The sequence below is a fragment of the Rissa tridactyla genome, chromosome 1 (assembly GCF_028500815.1).
Source record: "Rissa tridactyla isolate bRisTri1 chromosome 1, bRisTri1.patW.cur.20221130, whole genome shotgun sequence".
NCBI lineage: Eukaryota > Metazoa > Chordata > Aves > Charadriiformes > Laridae > Rissa > Rissa tridactyla.
The window spans coordinates 72,311,604-72,328,807 of NC_071466.1; the positions used below are offsets into that span (position 1 = coordinate 72,311,604).

The 17,204-nt window shown below is 44.4% G+C and overlaps 1 protein-coding gene across 1 annotated transcript in view; it reads right to left on the reverse strand.

The window, feature by feature from the left end:
• SLC9A2 (solute carrier family 9 member A2) overlaps positions 1 to 16,822 on the reverse strand; it is a 37,205-nt gene extending 20,383 nt beyond the window's left edge. Inside the window, exons 1-3 of the mRNA XM_054187487.1 lie at positions 16,454 to 16,822; positions 10,224 to 10,687; positions 4,525 to 4,775 (exon numbers count right to left, since the gene is read on the reverse strand). Of these exons, the coding sequence (XP_054043462.1) occupies positions 4,525 to 4,775; positions 10,224 to 10,687; positions 16,454 to 16,721 (983 nt within the window). The 5' untranslated portion in view covers positions 16,722 to 16,822. The remainder of the gene's footprint in view (positions 1 to 4,524; positions 4,776 to 10,223; positions 10,688 to 16,453) is intronic.
• Positions 16,823 to 17,204: the final 382 nt, after the last annotated feature.

Sequence of the window (17,204 nt, forward strand, 5' to 3'; positions counted from 1 at the left end):
ATTGAACAGAAAGATCCTCCAAGATTCTCTGTGGCCCAAGAGCAGCATGCTATCTGGGAAGCAGAGCTCATCGTGGCGATGTGAGACCCACCACAGGAGAAAAGATCCAGATTCACGAGCATGCAGGCTCCCTCCCTGCAACACTCAGTGGTTTAGGTAACATTTCTATTTTGAGCACGGGACTGGGACAACAGAGGTCCTGCATCTTTGCCTATACAGACAGGCTACTGATGCTCTTCACAGCTCTCCTCCTTTTTCTGATCTCAGTTGCCCAGACTGGGGGCTTGTCACAGATCGCACAAACATATGTGCCTGCACATCTCCGGAAAAAAGTGGGAGTGGACCAGGGACCTGCATGGATTTTGTCCTGACATGGGGTGATGACTTGGCCAGGATGTACACCCAAGCCCAGAAGTGTCAAACATCCCCAGGTTCTTCAGTTAACACATAGTTCTAGCAACCCCCCTCAAAAGTGTATGTGAAGAAGGGTCTCAAATCTGCTTAACGCTTTCAGCCTTCCAGAACTCTCACATTCAGTGGCAAACCAGCTCTTCACAAGCCACAGGCTGCACTGACGGACTGACAAATATCTCAGGTTATGTCACGGGTCGTGACAACCCTCCTGTGCGTGCACAGCTTGGCTGTACAAGTGTAACAAGTCCAATGCATCCTGGCTACCTCCAGCCAATTGAGCACACAGTGGAGCCGGCAAGTGCAAGGGCAGCAAATGAAATCTGGCAAGAACGCAGTGGGCAGGCTGCAAAACAGCCATTTCCAGACCCACGGTCGTTTCGGAGTCTCAAAGCTTAATTCTCAAAGCATTAGGGCTGTCAGGTCTGCATCAGAGACAGAACAAAACACTCGGTATTATTTATTACCTTCTTAAAACAAATAGTTTTCATGATTATAGTCATTTAGGAAAGCCCTGCGGCTTGGGGAGTGGGGAAGCATGCTCTGGACGTGGTTTGTTTTTGGATCCTGAGGTAATGGAGGCACTGCAAATAGATGACTGATAAGAATCTGTCACCAGATTAATCAGGATCTTTGCAAGCTGTAACTTAAAACACCTACCATGCTCAACCACTAGAATTTAAAGGGACAACACTCTTTTTTTATATATATATATACAAAAATATTCATTTCGGTCACATTTTGCATTCATTCAATTAGTGTCAACTAATTGATATGTTGGTTCACCAATATAACAGAGAGTCCTGTACATTATTTGTTACACTTCAGGTAAGCAATATTCCACATCTAATCACTGCTTACTTTATCAATCTGCCACCTCTTCAGAATGCTTATCTACATTAGAAAAAAAGCTGTTGAAGTCTCTTTAATTTTAAAATGGTATGACAACACAGTGTTAGAATTCATTATAAATTAAATTTCTTTAAATATGCAAGATTTTATGTACATTATTACATGTTCTTCCCAAACCAAATTTTTACTGTCACCACAATCTAAGTAAAAGCTTAGATATGTTTTATTGTTTTATTTTACGTTTATTATCCACACACAGTAATTCTAGCTTCCACTTCTGTGACCTGAGGTAGTTGCCTTGGTCAAGCAATGGAGGGAAAAAACAGTTAATTGCAATTAACCTGCAACCTTCTGTGCTTCTGGAGGATAAAAGTCCTCCTGTACAAACAGTACAGTTTCTGTCATGACTGCAATAAACTAGGCCACTGGGTTCAATCCTCAAGTTTCCTTGACCTACTAAATTTACAGTAGTTTCAATGTTTGTTCGTTTCAGCCTGCTAACTCACTGCTGCAGAAGAAAAAAAAGAAACACATATCAATAGTTCTGCTGCTTCACAGCCTTTCTGAGAAATTAGTAAGCAGAAAATGCAGCATTATAACTAGAAAGGGAAGCAAATAAAGTTCAGATTCAAGGTCTGTATGTTTTACGGCCGTGGGTCCTGATTCAAGCCCGGCTCTTATTACAGCAAAAGCTCTTGCCTCTCCTTCTGGAGAGGACTTTCTCACTGCAGCTCACGGGGACATGGTTCAGTCCCTTTGCTATTTCAGCCAGGTAACCTGGTGCAGGGCTTACACACGGATGCTTCAAGAATGGTTTGTCTCCAGAAGGAGTACACAGACTTATCAGAAGAGGGACAAGGACCTTTCATTCCCCTTTATTCCTCTGCCAGTGAATTCCCCCTAGCACAGAAGTGAGGCACTGTGTGTATGTATCTGTCTTATTCGTTTGATAACACTGTATGTTCCTGCTCACATCCTCCATCTAAAGTATGGTACAGCACGTAACCACATGGTCTCGCTGAGTATCTTTACGAACCTGGTTATGAAGGAAGTGGGAATCACTACTGTAATGGACTCATGTGGATATGGGTGAAACAAGGGAGATCAGGCAATTATCCCCTATAGGCTGAACTATAAATGGCCATAGAATCATATAATGAATAAACAACCCGGGTTGTAAGGGACACTCCAAAGTCATTTGGTCCAACCACATGCTCAAGGGAGGGCTGACTTTGAAGCCAGACCCAGGCCACCATGCCGTGAGTCACTCACTGCAGAAAACGACAGGGAACTCAACACCGGTGCACGTTGCACTGTGACACAGAGCAAAATACTCTCTGCAGTTCAAAGCCTAGCAAAAGGTGAAAAGCATGGGGTAGATTTACTCCAGGGGGATGCGGAGATTACAGGAGCTCTAAGGCCCTCAGCAGCGCTGCTGGGAGGGGACACGCTCTACATCTTATGACCGCTGAGACACTACATGGCTGCAGAGAGCCCTTCCTGCTCCCCCTGGGTCTTACTGATGTACCCAGCTCTGCTAGCTATTACAAAATATGTTTAGAGTCAAAAAACATACAGGGCATTGTAAAGCCAACTTATTTTCTGTTGTGCTGCTGGAGGGAAAAAATACTTTGTGCTTCCTCTTCTGTTTTGCACCCGCTCAGGGGCCACTGGTATGAATGAAAAGGAATAGTTTGCTAGTGCCACGGGAAGCACTGGTGTGCTGGTTGCAGGCACTGCCATGCGGTGGGTCCACTGACCCACCAGCAGACCCGCCGTGCCCTTTCCATTGTATCCTGGACGCAGCATGTCCAAATCAGTACTTTCATGCACACAGCCACAATTTTTTCCATGTACAGTTTAGCCACACGTCTTTGGTTTAGAAGCCCTTTAAGTATTTGATCATAGGATGTCAAGGACATTTGACTTAAGAAGTGGAGGAAACTAGAAACCACACAAATGCTATGAATAGAAGCTAGGGGAAGAGATGGCACATTTGTGAACTCGGTCAAAGTGGATGCATATGTTACTTTATTTAGGCTCATATCAGAGAAAGAAACCCATGTAATCTTTAGCTCTTTACTTATATTAAAGTACTAACCCCTCCCATTTCATGGCATATTTCTATTTTTATACTACTGAAATAATCAGCTGTAAGTTTCCATGTAAATTGCTTCCCAGCCCCAGAAAACCTTATACCGGCATGACTATGATATCAAACCTACCTTCACTTTCCTAAGAGATAACCACCAGATGAGGTATTATCAAGTATTAGTGATACTCAGAAGTACCATCTGAGCTTTCATAAAAAGCTATGCTCCTAATGCCTGAATGACTTATATTTGCCACTAGAACAATACAAAGTCATTAAAGAAGGTTGGCCTCTAAAAATATTACTTGGAACCAGAGCAAACTTTTCAAGTATATCAAACTCTTTCTATAGTTGAGGTTGTTGCAGTATAAACAGTATCAAACGAGAGGCTGTGCTTTCTCTCTACTGAAGCCCAGAAGTGAAAAACCAGGAGTGAAAATATTTTTATCTGTTGGAAGTGGGAAGAATAATATTATCTTATACATAATGATGTATTCGGAGAGCATTGTAACACACAGGCAGACGTATCAAGATACTAAACTAAAGGATTATATCACCACAGGACTAGATTCTGCAAATTTTTCATTCACCCAGTCCTTACTGTGCTTATAATCCAGTGAGAGTTTGCCTTAATTATATATATATATATTGTCTTTATTGAATGGTACTTACTGGCTGCTCATATGACTAAGTGTAAGATGTAGTTTCACAATATATTGGCATCGGAAGCGAAGCCAGCTCATGAAGTTCCCAGCTACCACTCCCTCTCCCTCCCAGCCACCACGGACCCCACATCCCTGGGGGCCACCCCTCAGCCATGCCCTTATGACTAGTTGTAGGGTCACATGAGGACACGGGTCACCAAACTGATCTGAGTTAAAAATAACCCCACTGAAAATATAAGGGATTATTTTTAACTTGGAACATTTCAAAGATACGGTTTATGGTGTGATGCCATGAGCAGTTTTAGTGACACAGCTGGTGTGGCGGCAAGCTGAGAGAATGGGATGGAAGCGGGAGGGGAGAGGCCGGAAATCCTCAAGCCAGCATCGCTGCCATGCATGGTGGAACGATGCCATAGAGCAAAGTTTGCAAAATCTGGTCTTCTCTGCAATTTCCTTTGGCATTCTTACTTGGGTGCTATTATTACTGAAGTTTGGGGTACTTACGCCATGATGCCCGAGAGATGAAACATTTCAGCTGTTATGTATGACAAGTAACTGTACAGGAAGACAAAGAGTGGCTCAATCACTCGGATTTTATGGGTGAAACGGGTGGTAAAGGCTGCTACAAATCCCAAAAGGATTCCAATCAATACTCCACCGATCCCCACTATAAAGAAGTTAGCAATCCCAGCGAATATGTCAATAACCTTAATTGTGCGCATCTGGCAGAAAGACTTGAACAAATTGTACAGGACCTATGAGGAAAAAGAAAGCACATTATGTTTCTGCACTCTTCTTAATTTCCCTTCATGTCATTATGTCCCTCTGCTTCAATGTTGAACTTTGAATTTCTCTATCTATCTACCTTGAACCCATGTTTGAGATATGCTGTTGTTTACCTCTGGCATATTACTTGTCATCCATAAATATCAGGGAGATATACAAAGAAGGGTAAATATCATTATTCACATTTTTGCAAATGGATCAGTTTTTTTAACTCATGACATTCTGCAAGCCACAAGCATAGACCTACCTAACCTTTCTTTGCATTCATTTATTTGCAGAGCTTCTAGTTTCTCCAGAAATGGTCATTTCAGATTTTCCCCAGAATAAAAGAAATACAAAAAGGAGGAGGAAAAAATACAGTTTCATAATCAGTGAAAAATCACGTTATTTTCAAATGTGTTTTATCTATATGAGACGTCAAGAGCTGCAGTACTGAATTAGACCATAGATTCATCTGGCATGGGGGGTTGAGGGGAAAGATAGTGACCACCCCAAGGAGTACAAGAAACATGGCATCCATGGAGTGCTCCTTCCCCGATTTATTAACCATTAAGTTAGGTTTAAAGACTTTTCAAACTTTAGATTATTTCTAGAGATTTGGATTTAATCCCCAGTACCTGTTACCGGGTGTTTGCCCAGTTTAATTTTCAAAGTGTTTATAACCATCCTCCCAAACAAACTGGGTGAATGGCATTATGGTATTTTCTTAACCAGAGAGCCTTTTTGTTTTACACAGGAAATAGATGTAAATGCAAAGCCCACATTTTTCTAATACCCAGTATTTTAGCTACTATAGAACAGACAACAATGGAATGAGTTACTCTCACAGAAACCTTAAAGAGTCGTCCCATTTGCAGACTTACTTGGGAGATTTAAGCATTGCCTGGTGCTGCACGTAGGCTCCCAGCCATGTGATACCCTGATGGCTACGTAGTCCCCTTCTACAGATCTAAGCTTGGTCACAGGCATCTATTCCTATCACAGTGGGTACACAGGCTGAGCCACCGTGGTCACCATAAACATCTGCCTAGTCATCTTGGACAGCTTGCAGGAGTTAAACCTCCGCTTTCTTTCTAGACTTCTTAGTAAACCAAACAGGTTTCTCTATCAGAAATGCTATTTGAGAACAATTTTTTTTCAGTACTTGCACTGTGCCAACAATGTAGGTGTTTGAAGAGCGAGTGGCTGGGAGGGACTTGTCATATTTACAGTCTTGTTCTCTCTCACATGACAGAAAGTAACTTGTTCAGCTCTTCTCGGCCAAAATTTGGTAGGTCTTACAGAGGTAAAAGTTCTCGCTATAGACTAATGAAAAAACATGGCCTATTATGGGTCCTTAGGGCTAAGTGAAAGGAAAGAACTGAAAAAGAAAAGAAAAAATATATTCCAGAGTAAGCACGAAAAAAGAAAGTTAAATCAAACCCAGCATGGTCACCAGTAATTTTCATTGGAAAGCAACAAATAGGACAAGAGCAGGAGCATGAACTATTTATTTGATAACAACGATGCCCCCAGGAGGAGTCCACCTGGGAGAAGTGTCCTTTTTCACCTGCTGCTGTGAGGCAGACTCCCAGCCCTTTTGTCCTGCTCCTTGTTACTGTGCCCTGTGCAGGGCAGGAAAGTAATGTCATAGGCTCCACTGGTTCTCAGCCTGTTTTGATTTGTGGACCTCATGGATTTGCATAAGGAGAAGTATACCAGAATTAAGCCTTTGTTGGTCACTTTCCAAGGACCTCTCAGCCCACAGACACCCACGACTCCATGAATCACGGAATGAAATAAAAATACTGTTGACTTGTGTTGTTTGCAAGGAGAGGACTTCCCCCGAGTCACTTGTTGAAACTTGGGACTACCCCAGAGTTGTGTTATTCTTCAAGACACCTACAGAATTCGACCTGGCAGAATACTCCCTTGGTATGTATTAGGGAAGACGATTATTTTCTTTAACTGGAGTTTTAAATAGCCTTTTTTATATTTTAAAAAGTAACCATATAAATAAATATAAGGCAAGTCTCCAAAGTAAGGCCACTGAGAGCTGTTTGTAAAGAAGCATATAACTTTGATCTGCTCAAGCAACAGCTTCTCCATAACATCACCTCATCCTCACAGTGAAGTATTCACCCTGCAAAGAGAATGGAGCCTGTTGCTTTTTACACACAGACATCCCCATAAATCTCAAATCTGCTGCCATAAGTTATTTGAAAGAAGAAAAGCAACGTTCCCCTTTGCACCTCAGCCCCAAACCAGGCCACTGTGGTACAAGCAGCAGCTAGGACTACGGAATGTCATGAACATGATTTTAATCTTGTTCCCATTGTTCTTTATTTACACTGCTGTAAATGAGATCAAAATCAGGTTCACTTCCCTTTTACTCTACCACAGTTCAGTTTTACAGCCCTCTCTAAGCTTTCAGGTGAGTTAAACAACATCAACTCCGGTCACATTTTATAATGCATTTGGTATGAGAATGGGTTTTTTTTTTTCAAGTTCAAGATTTGCATTTACTCAACAGCCTTAAGCTGAACTCACTGAAGGTTACACCAAGGAACGTAAGTCACCAATCACTTTTTAACCTTGTCTCAGAGTATCTCTGCTCTTCCTAGACACTAATTGCTTATTTTTATCGGTTCTCGGTTATTAGTTTTTAATTCTGAAATTACTTTAAAGCACTCTAAAATAATGTTTTCATTAGAGGCGGAATACAGAGCACTGCTGTAATGTTTTCTAACATGGAAATAATATTATTGCAATGACACTGGATCCTTCCTTGTGATTTTAAGCCCAGAATTGGAATTTGAACTGCTAACACTCAACTTCAACTGTGATCTTGCCATTTAATATCACTGTGCTAGTTATCACTGGTGCAGTCTTCCGGTAAAGTACCAGCTCTGAACCAGAAACCAACTGGCAAACATTGTCCTCAGACAAATTCAAGCTCCAAAATTCCATCAGTGAGCAAAAAGGATCATCCAAATGCACAGGCACATCGCAAAAACTAGCAGGCATGAAAGACCATCTGAGAAACGCAGTAGAGCTGAGATTCCTGAGAAAGCAAACCTCACTTTGCATCTAAAACGAAGGTGTGGTAACACTTTTTCTGAAAAGGGAAAGCATAGATGACTCTGCTATCATAATTAAAGCTTTTTATTAGGAGCAGCCAGGCAGTGCAAGTGGGATAGCAGGAAGAAGGGCTTAAAGTATTTAGAAAGCATGTTTACTAAAGCCACGCCGTTCTGCACTGCCCATCTGTGTAGCCCCTGAGTTTTTTGACACTGCAGTGGCCGTAGGAATTAGGCAGCTCCCGCGTATGGCCAGCCTGCCTCCAGCTACCCTCCTGCTTCATCCCCGCATCCCATCCTACCTCCCCAAGTAGGTGGGACTCAAGGGCTCCAGCAGACGAACGCCGGATGGAAGGTGCTGAGCTCTGCCTGCTAGCTGGTTTTATCAGCTCTCCCGGAACCACAACAAGGGCAGAGGAAGAGATGGTATTTACGAAACATCATCTCCTTTGAGCAGATAGCTGCACAACCCCGGCAGCACCGCAGCAAGGACTGGTCTGGCAGCACCGCTATGGGCAGGGGAGGCGAGGTCCTCTAAGGACACCCCGCGGGGGATCTGTGTGACGGCCCGGGTCACATTTTAAGTATAATCACATGATTGCAGGTGTGCAAAATCATAACAAGGAACCATTAGCAGACCAATGCTTAGCCTGTGGAAACCACTTGATTTCCTGCCAAGTGCTACCTTTAAGCGATAGCTGGGAAGTAAGACCAAAGGTACTCTAAATTCCTTTCACTCCTTCATGAATATATGTATGATGGCCAGTTCATATGTTGGGCTGGCCCTACAGACTCCTAAGAGTACCTCCCTTGTGTTAGGGCACCTGGGCAGGCACGCCGTGAGAAAGGACTACCTCCAAAGGAGGCCATAATGACGCCTACAGGAAAGCCATGCATCATGGTTATTAAATTGCCATGCCAGCGTCTATAAAAATGGTGTTTTGGAGTAATTTGCCATTGGGCAGTGGCACACATGAATACTTCCGTCATCAGGATGCAGTGTTTTCCTAGCAAATCATGCTGGATTAACAGCTGCTCCAGTGGAAAGGTGATTGATTTCGTGATTGGAAAAAGTGATTTTCATTTGAAAAATCCACAAAAAAAACCCAAAAAAGTTTAGCGTTAACATAAAACCAGACCTTTTTTCCCCAGAAAAAAACTTGTGTGAAAAGAATTCTACCACGTGAGTGGTCATTGAGTAAACAGAGACAGACACAGCCATGGCTGAACTGCTAAGCCTTTTGAAACTCAGTATTTACACCCATTTATTTAAACTGGCTTAAGTACCAGTTTAGCAATGGCAGGCATTTTCAGCTGTAAACTAGTGAGAAAAGCGAGGCTTTAAGGCAAGCGATTCAGCTGGCTGGATAGCAAGAGAATCGGGTAAAGCGTGAAGCACAAACGTAAAAAAACCCAACCTATACTCCCATGGACACACTCAAAATGATGAGTACCAAATGATCAGATTAAATGATGAGATATACATGTGTTAAGCAGGTGAGGCAAAGTCCTAGAAAAGGGGAAAACCAAAGAAAAATTGTGCACAGAATGGGACAGATATAAGAAGCCAGGGACAGAGACAGGGAAGGCCTGGACCCAATTCATGAATCTTCCTGATTCTTCTGGCAGATGAAAAACTGGGCCTCCGTGTCTCACAAAACAGAAAGTGTGCCAGGACATAGTTGGCACGGGCAGGATTTCAAGTAAGGCATGGATAAATGGGAGTAATGTCCCAGACATGGTGTCACCAGGTGCAAACGAGGGGCATTGGGGGTGTTAATGGAATTTGCAGATTGCTGTCCGCAGGTCAGCACCGCAAACCCAGTTCAGCTGGTTAATGATTAGAAATTACTGCCTCCAGATGGTTGTCCTATCTCATCTGTAGCCTGGGAGAAATGCACTGGTGGTCTCAGGGCAGTTCCAACTGGATGGGCACATGCAAAAGGCTAGCATCCACCGGGTCCTCTGCCATCTCAATGGCTTGCCCATTTTCCCTGTGAACACGCTAGGACACCCCACGTTGTCCCTTTTCCCTCTCCTGTCCAACAACGTTTCTGCAGGTGAGAAAAACCTCCAGTTTCAGATTACAGAAGTAACAGAATTCGAAGATACAGAAACTAAAGAGATGGGGTAGTAAAATCCCTACAGCAAATATGCTACCATTACACGTTACTCAGGTGCAGTAAGACTACTCTAGTTTCTAAATCTAAAGTTTAAAAAATTACATAAACACATTAGCACTCCTTAACTTCCATCCATTAGCAAACTGTAACAGTCAGATACAGAGAGATACAACGGAGTGGCATGCAAACAATCACTTACCGTTTTTATCAACTAATCATTTATCAAGTAACTTACCACAGTTATAGCATCATTCAGCAAAGACTCTCCAAACACCAGGATGTAAAGCTGCTCATTGACATGAATATTTTCAAAAACGGCTAACACCGCCACGGGATCCACCGCTGAAATGAGGCTGCCAAAGAGCAAATTCTGCAGCAGCGTGATGTCAGTCAAACCAAATGCACTGATCTGGCAAATTCCATAAAGTGAAATTCCGATGCCGATGGCATTCCAGAGTGTGCCCACCACGGCATACCAGAATATGGTACCAAAGTTCTCAAAGAAAAGACGAGTTGGCATAAAATATCCAGCGTCGAGTACAATGGGTGGTAAAAGATACAAGAAAAAAACATCACTGTTCATTACAGGTGGGGACTTCTCCTCTGCTCCAAAAATAATCCCACCAAGAAGCAATCCAACCAGAATGAGGAGACAGCTTTCAGGTACTATTGAGGGCAACTTGTGATAGAGATGAAAGCCTTCAAGGGAAATTCAAACACAAGAAAGTAAAACGGTTATTTGTACAGAATCCAAGAGATTGTTCTGGATTCTGTTATCTTCGTTTCTATAGTAAACAAACAGCAATTGCAGGGCCATTTCATTTTCATTGCAAAGACTGAACTGGACCACCACAAAAGGTCAAGGCAAATTTGTCAGCTAGGGTAGTTAATGCAGATAAATTGCTGGAGGATCTATTTAATAGCTGGATGTTCCAGTTAATAGCTAGGCTGGCTGGAACAACTGTGTGCAAGGCTTCTGTTTGTGAAAGTGGGGGGGACTTTTGTAATGTGGAATCCTCCAGAAAAACAATCCAAACACTTTTCTCGGGCAAATTACACCTCGATAGAGAAAAAAACCCTACAAACACACTAACCACCCCTTCCTCCGTGCACAGCTTCACAAAGGAGTTTAAGGAGTACATTCATTTCATATTTAGAAGTCTTTTAGAGTCTCAAAGCTAGAGAGGGGAACCACCACATGTGACCTGCACCCAGTCACCCATGGCCACTTCCTCAGCCACCATGAGGAAGCATTTACAGACACATTATTATTCCAGTTTAGCCAAGCCTCCAAACTAATTTCACAATAACAGACATGTTTTACATAAAGCGACAAGTAAGTAGTGTTATGCTCGTTCTTCTGTATTATATGAATTGCAGCAGTGTCAAGAGTCTCTTGTAAAGATCTCTGCAAAGTACTGAAAAAATGAATAAAAAAAGGTTATGGAATGAGGACTTAATGCTGGAATGTTCCTTAGCCTACTAAAACTCTCCAAGCCCTGCAGTGTTGATTTAAAGATTCCCATTAATTGCATAAGTTGACTGCTTTAAGGACAATTTTGGTAATGAATGGGAAGTTTTGAAGGAACCTACCCTGGCCAATCTAATGGAATGATCAACCTTATGCACCAAGGTCACATTCCAGGTCCTGGCGATGCCAATCTTTTCCAGGCTCCTCCTTATCTAAATTTGGCCTACATAATTATATAGAAAACTATCCACACCCACAAGATCCCACAATTCCTGCCTAACTAAAAAGCATTTAAATTATTTTAAATGAGAGCTGCATGGAAACACTGGGTGTGGTAATAACGGGCGTCTATTTCAGTAAAACTATTTCAGTAAAAATCACACCTGTAGTCGAAACAGTTAAATTAGTGCAAGGTTGGTATAGTCCACATTCAGTTTCCCAATATTGGGCTTCTGTATCTTGCAACACCTGTTTTGTTATTTCTCCTTTCATTATAGATTTTTTCCAGGTAAAAGAAAGTCTGAACTTATAATTAGGAAGAACAAATGGTTAAGAAGGGCCAAGGGGAAAGCTGTTTTAATCCACAGACTTTTCACTTACATATTCTAGAACTATTAAAGTTATTTTTTTAAAGTAAACTTCTCAAGCTGCATTTTTTTCCTTTCTGGATTAACACAGATTGCTTTTTAGTATTTAGAAACACAGCCTATGTAACTTGTTAGAAGGACCGCCAAATTCGCTGTCATTCTTCAAAACCAGAGTCACCAATATCCTATATTGGCAGAACAGGTAATGACCCTGGAAACACAAGAATTTGCGGTTGGAGACTTGACCTTTCAGCCACTTCCACATAAACGTTTTATGGTTTGTCTTAGTTTCTGCAGTGGCAGGACGCCAAAATTTCCAATATAGTGATTGAAGTTTCCCCTGAGTAAGTAGATTTTGCTAAAAGATTTTTTTTAAGCCTTTCAAAAGTATCTTAAATCATTTCCTCAATAAAAAACTGAAGAGGAGGGAATTTTTGTAAATGCAGCTTTTAATGCAAACAAAAAACATCCCAACCAGTTGTAATGCAATGGCAATGAAAAGTCTATGGTGGATAAAAAAAAAATATCTTTTTCTTTTCTTCTTTATAAGTCACTCTTTGGAAAGTTCATACCCTCTCAGAGCTTTTGGGACTTCACCTCATCCTTAAAGGTGACAGAAAGGCTGCTGTTATGTTAAATGTGCTTTTTATCCGCATAAACAGCATCAAAACTCTTAGAAGTCTGCTTGCCTCCATGAAAGGCATTCAAAGGTGATCGGGGACAGGCTGTGGTTCCCCATTTAAGAGTAGAGAGCTAGGATTTAGCATCCAATGCACACCAAGTCAGGCACAGGTGACCTGCAGGATGAGGGACATCTTGCCTGCTCTGACGGACCCACAGACACGTGGTCAGGAGCGCCCTGGGAGCAGATCCCCTGCAGTACATGAATACTCAGACTTTTATGCTGAACCCAGGACCACAGCTACTTTCTCCTCCTCTCACCCTGTTCTTGGGCTCCTGACTATGCACTGACTCAACTTCAACAGGACAGAAGATATTTACCCTCAGGCCATTGGGCACTAGGACGCTTGCCTAAAGCGTCAAGGTCAGTATTCTTCAAGCTAAAAGTCCTTAGAGACCTGGTTTCCTACTTCTTGGGTGAAAGGTGGTGGAGGCCCCATCACTGGAGACATTCAAGGCCAGGCTTGGTGAGGCTCTGAGCAACCTGATCTAGTTGAAGAAGTCCCTGCTTACTGCAGGGGCATTGGACTAGATGACCTTTAAAGGTCCCTTCCAACCCAACACATTCTATGATTCTATAATTCTATGAAATCCAGTGCACTCTGATGCTGGAAAGGCCACTGAGATGTGTGCTTCTGATTATACATGAGTTTTCCAAGGGCCCTCTGAACAGCTTAAATCTTTTTTCAGGAGAGAAGTGTTGGAAGGATATCAGCTCAGTTCCCGGAAGAAGCACTTCTAATCATGCATTTGTGATTAAACATAGGAGTAATAGGAATCTGGATCAGTTAGACAACATTTTATAGGTTTAGTAGCATAAGAATTAAGCAAAACTGGGAGGTAAGTAGACTAGTCTCACTGCCTAGAGACTGCAGCATGCTTCAGGTGCACTAGGTCCTACCTAATATACTCATGGAGGCCATCAGCATGTTAGTAACATACCTCCTATATGGTATCACCACACTAGATAATAAATAAGTAGAGGTAGCCAGAAAATAACAATTCCATTCAAGGCAATTTCTTGGATTTCAAAATGTGCCCTTGTTCTATGCTAGAATAAAAATCGCCATGTCTCTGTGAAAATGTACCTTGTCAAAATGTTCAAGTTCTGCTTGACAGCTTCAGGTTCTCCTTTCTCATGCTGTCTCTTTCGCTCTCTCTAAACCTAGCCTACAATGACATGATCACAGACAGGATCTGAGAAACTTGTCAGATAAATCCCCTATAAAAATTAGCAAATGCTGGAACATTTCAGCTCCGGTGAAACTGCACTTCTGCGAAAACGCGTTTGTTCAAAAAGGCTCCAGTCAGGCGATAAGGAGGTGCTGCCATACAGTTGTCTTTGGGATGGTCCACACACCGTGAGAGCTGTTATTGAATGCGACCCTACCTTCTGAGCTCCTTGCAGCCAAAAAGACCTTAGGGCTCCGGTCATAAAGGTTTGCTGCTTGGCAGTGCCAAGTGTAAGCATTCAGGGCCTAGCCCCAGAAAGGAATTTGCGATGCCAGATTAAGCAGCGAAGTTTCCTGGGCAGTGCAGGAGTCTCGAGGTGGATTTCACACTGCCTGGCACGACAGGGGCGAGATGCCTGTGCTGCCCGGGAAGAAATTCTGGGCAGAGGAATGCACTGGAGAGCCTCCTCTCTCACTGGGACGCTCTCGGTGTTACAGGCTGGGAAAACCCTCTCCATCCCTTTGAACTGAGACACATGGCCCGCTCCTACAAACACAGTAGGATGTGGCAGAGCCGACATTCCTGTATCTCGGTGGTTAGAGAACTCTGCCCATCAGGGCTACCTTCAATATAAGAGAAGGCACAAGCGAGTGAAGAATTGCCGCTGTGGGAATGCAACTTCGGAGCAATGGGTATCTGTCCTGGGACGGTTTACCTGATGCGCTCGCTGTATAAGGAAGCACAGACGGAGCTCCAGGAGCAAGAACTGGGTGTTCCTAATTCCAGTCCCGGAGTCGGGGAGCCTGCAGATAGGTGTGGTGAAGCTGAGCATTGCCACACCTAGGGCCTCTCCTGCATCCGGCCCTCATTGCTTAGCGCACACACGCGTATAACAGCAGAGGTAATGCCCTAGATTAGCCACACCAGCTAATTCAGTTTGGTATAACTGAAGGGATTTAAAAATTATATGCATTTTTCCTCATCTACGCTGCTTGCTTGTTCACTGCACTGCTGTCAGCTTGGAAAAGTAAAGTAGCCAAGTCACTTTTTTTTTCTACTTTTTAGATGCCTGTGCACTAGCAAAATATCATGATAGAGTGTACAGTCCTACAGAAACTATATATTATTGTGTATGTATGTGTGCTTACATGTTTCAAGTGGCTTTCCTGTAATCTTTAAAAAAACAGAAACTTTTTTCACTAGCTTTAGCTTATTTAAAAGTTCTTGCTGTATCTAAGCTCAGAAGCCAGAGCAATTTTACAGTACTCAACTGGTTGAGGTAAGTTCTTTAACAGACTCCATATTTTCTGTCTGGTACAATTCATGACAGTGTATCATATGTGAACTCTGTCCTGATTCTGCAAACACCTAAATACATACTCAGGATTAAGCATGCATCTTTAATGCATTAAGAAACATGCATCAAGACACATGCATCCTTAATGGATGCAACATAGAGTATTTCTGCAGAAAGTCAGGAAGCCAGAGCAACTTCCTTGGGTAGAGGATCAGGCCCCCAACTACAACACTAGTTGTGGCAGGAGGTGAGTACAAATTTTCGGTTTTGCGGAATCCTAATTACCTGATCACTGACCAGAATGTGACACAGTCTATTTAAATGCCCCAAGCAAAAGTTAAAGTTTTAAGTTTTACCAAAATGTTTTATCCAAATGAGTATGATCATAGTTTTTATTGTAATCTGAGCTGCAAAATCAAGACTTCTGAATCAAACAAGTGGAGTATGAGTAAACCTTTCTTTTTGTTCCCATGGTTTTACTCTTTATATTACCTTCTAGTTAAGAAGATACAAAGTTCATCATTAGCAGAGATTTACTGATTTTTAAATAGCTAATAAATAAAATGTGTGTTTTAATAAACACCACACCTTTACCTGACATTCTTTAGATTATTACAGTGTACTCATTTTTCTGTTTGGGACATAGAGAGCTAATTAAAACCATTCTATATGAACTACACAAAACAGTGAAACTATGCAATACAAATATTTTCCACATGAGGGAAGAGGTGGCTTTTCTTACTCATTCGGTGCTGTCTTTTCTGTCTTTCTCGGGACATAAGTGAATAGTGGGAAAGTACAATGAGGAGGCTTGCTCTGCCCTCATAAATATTTGCTTTCCATCGATCCGTTGTTCTGTTCCGAAACTGTCATTATACCCGGCGTTATTTTAAGAAAAAGAAGATAGCGCTCAAATGACAGCGGGAAATCTCCGGAAGAGATTGACAAGGAAAACTCCGCGGCTGGCGCACCGGCTGAACTCTGGGTTTCACAGTCCCCGCAGCCCGGGCTTTACGCCTTGCTGCAGAGGGCTGGAGGTCTCTCTTTTCTCCCCCTCACCGAGAAAACCCCATCTTTTGCCAGCCAAAGCCCGGGCATCCCGCCCCGCCAAGGAGCATCACCCTCCGGCGGTCCCCGCGTCCCCGGGACGGTCCCAGCCCGGATGCCCGCGGCGGGACCGGGGGGCGGGCGACCCGGGGGGGTGGTGGGGACAGAGGGAGGGAAGGAAAGGAGTGTCGCCCGACGGCCCCGCTCACCGATCTTGGCGAGGGAGGCCAGCAGGATCCAGAGGGTGATCTCGAAGGGGATTTGCACGTGGGGGTAGTCCAGGGTGAAGACGTGGAGCCGCGTCTCCTCGAAGGCGGTGCCGCTGGGGCTCGGCGGGGTGCCGGTGCCCATCGCCGAGGCGCCGGGCAGCTGGCTCTCCGAGGTGGCCCTCGCCTCCGCCGCCCCGGCCGCCAGCACCGCCAGCACCGGCACCAGCAGCGGCGCGGCGGGGCGCGGGGAACGGCCGCGGCTGCCCATGGCGTCCCCCTGGCTCCCGACCCGCAGCCCCGCTGCCCTACGGCCCCGCACCGTCCGCCGCCGCCGCCACCATCCCGCCGCCGCGGGCACCTGCCGCCGCCGCGGCCCCGCCGGCTCCGCCTCCTCCCCGGTGACTGGGCGAGTCCCCGGCCCGGCGCCGCCGGCCGGCCGCGGCGCCCCGCTCCCCCCCGGGGCCGCCCCCGCGGGGCAAAGCGGCGGCCCGGCCCCGCCGCCGCCGCCTCCAGCCGCCGCCCCCGCCGCCCCCGGGCCCGCTGTGGGGCGCGGCGGCAGCGCCCGGGCGGCGGCCGCCGGTTCGCCTCCGGCCGCAGGTGCGCGGGGCGGGTGCGGGGCAGCGGGGGCGAGGGGTGTGCAGGCACCCCGGCACCGGGTCCTACCCCCCAGCACGTCCCGAGGGGGGCAAAGGTACAGGCGTAGCCGGAGTGGATGCTTTTGGCTCTGAATTACTTGAAAAGACATTTGTGC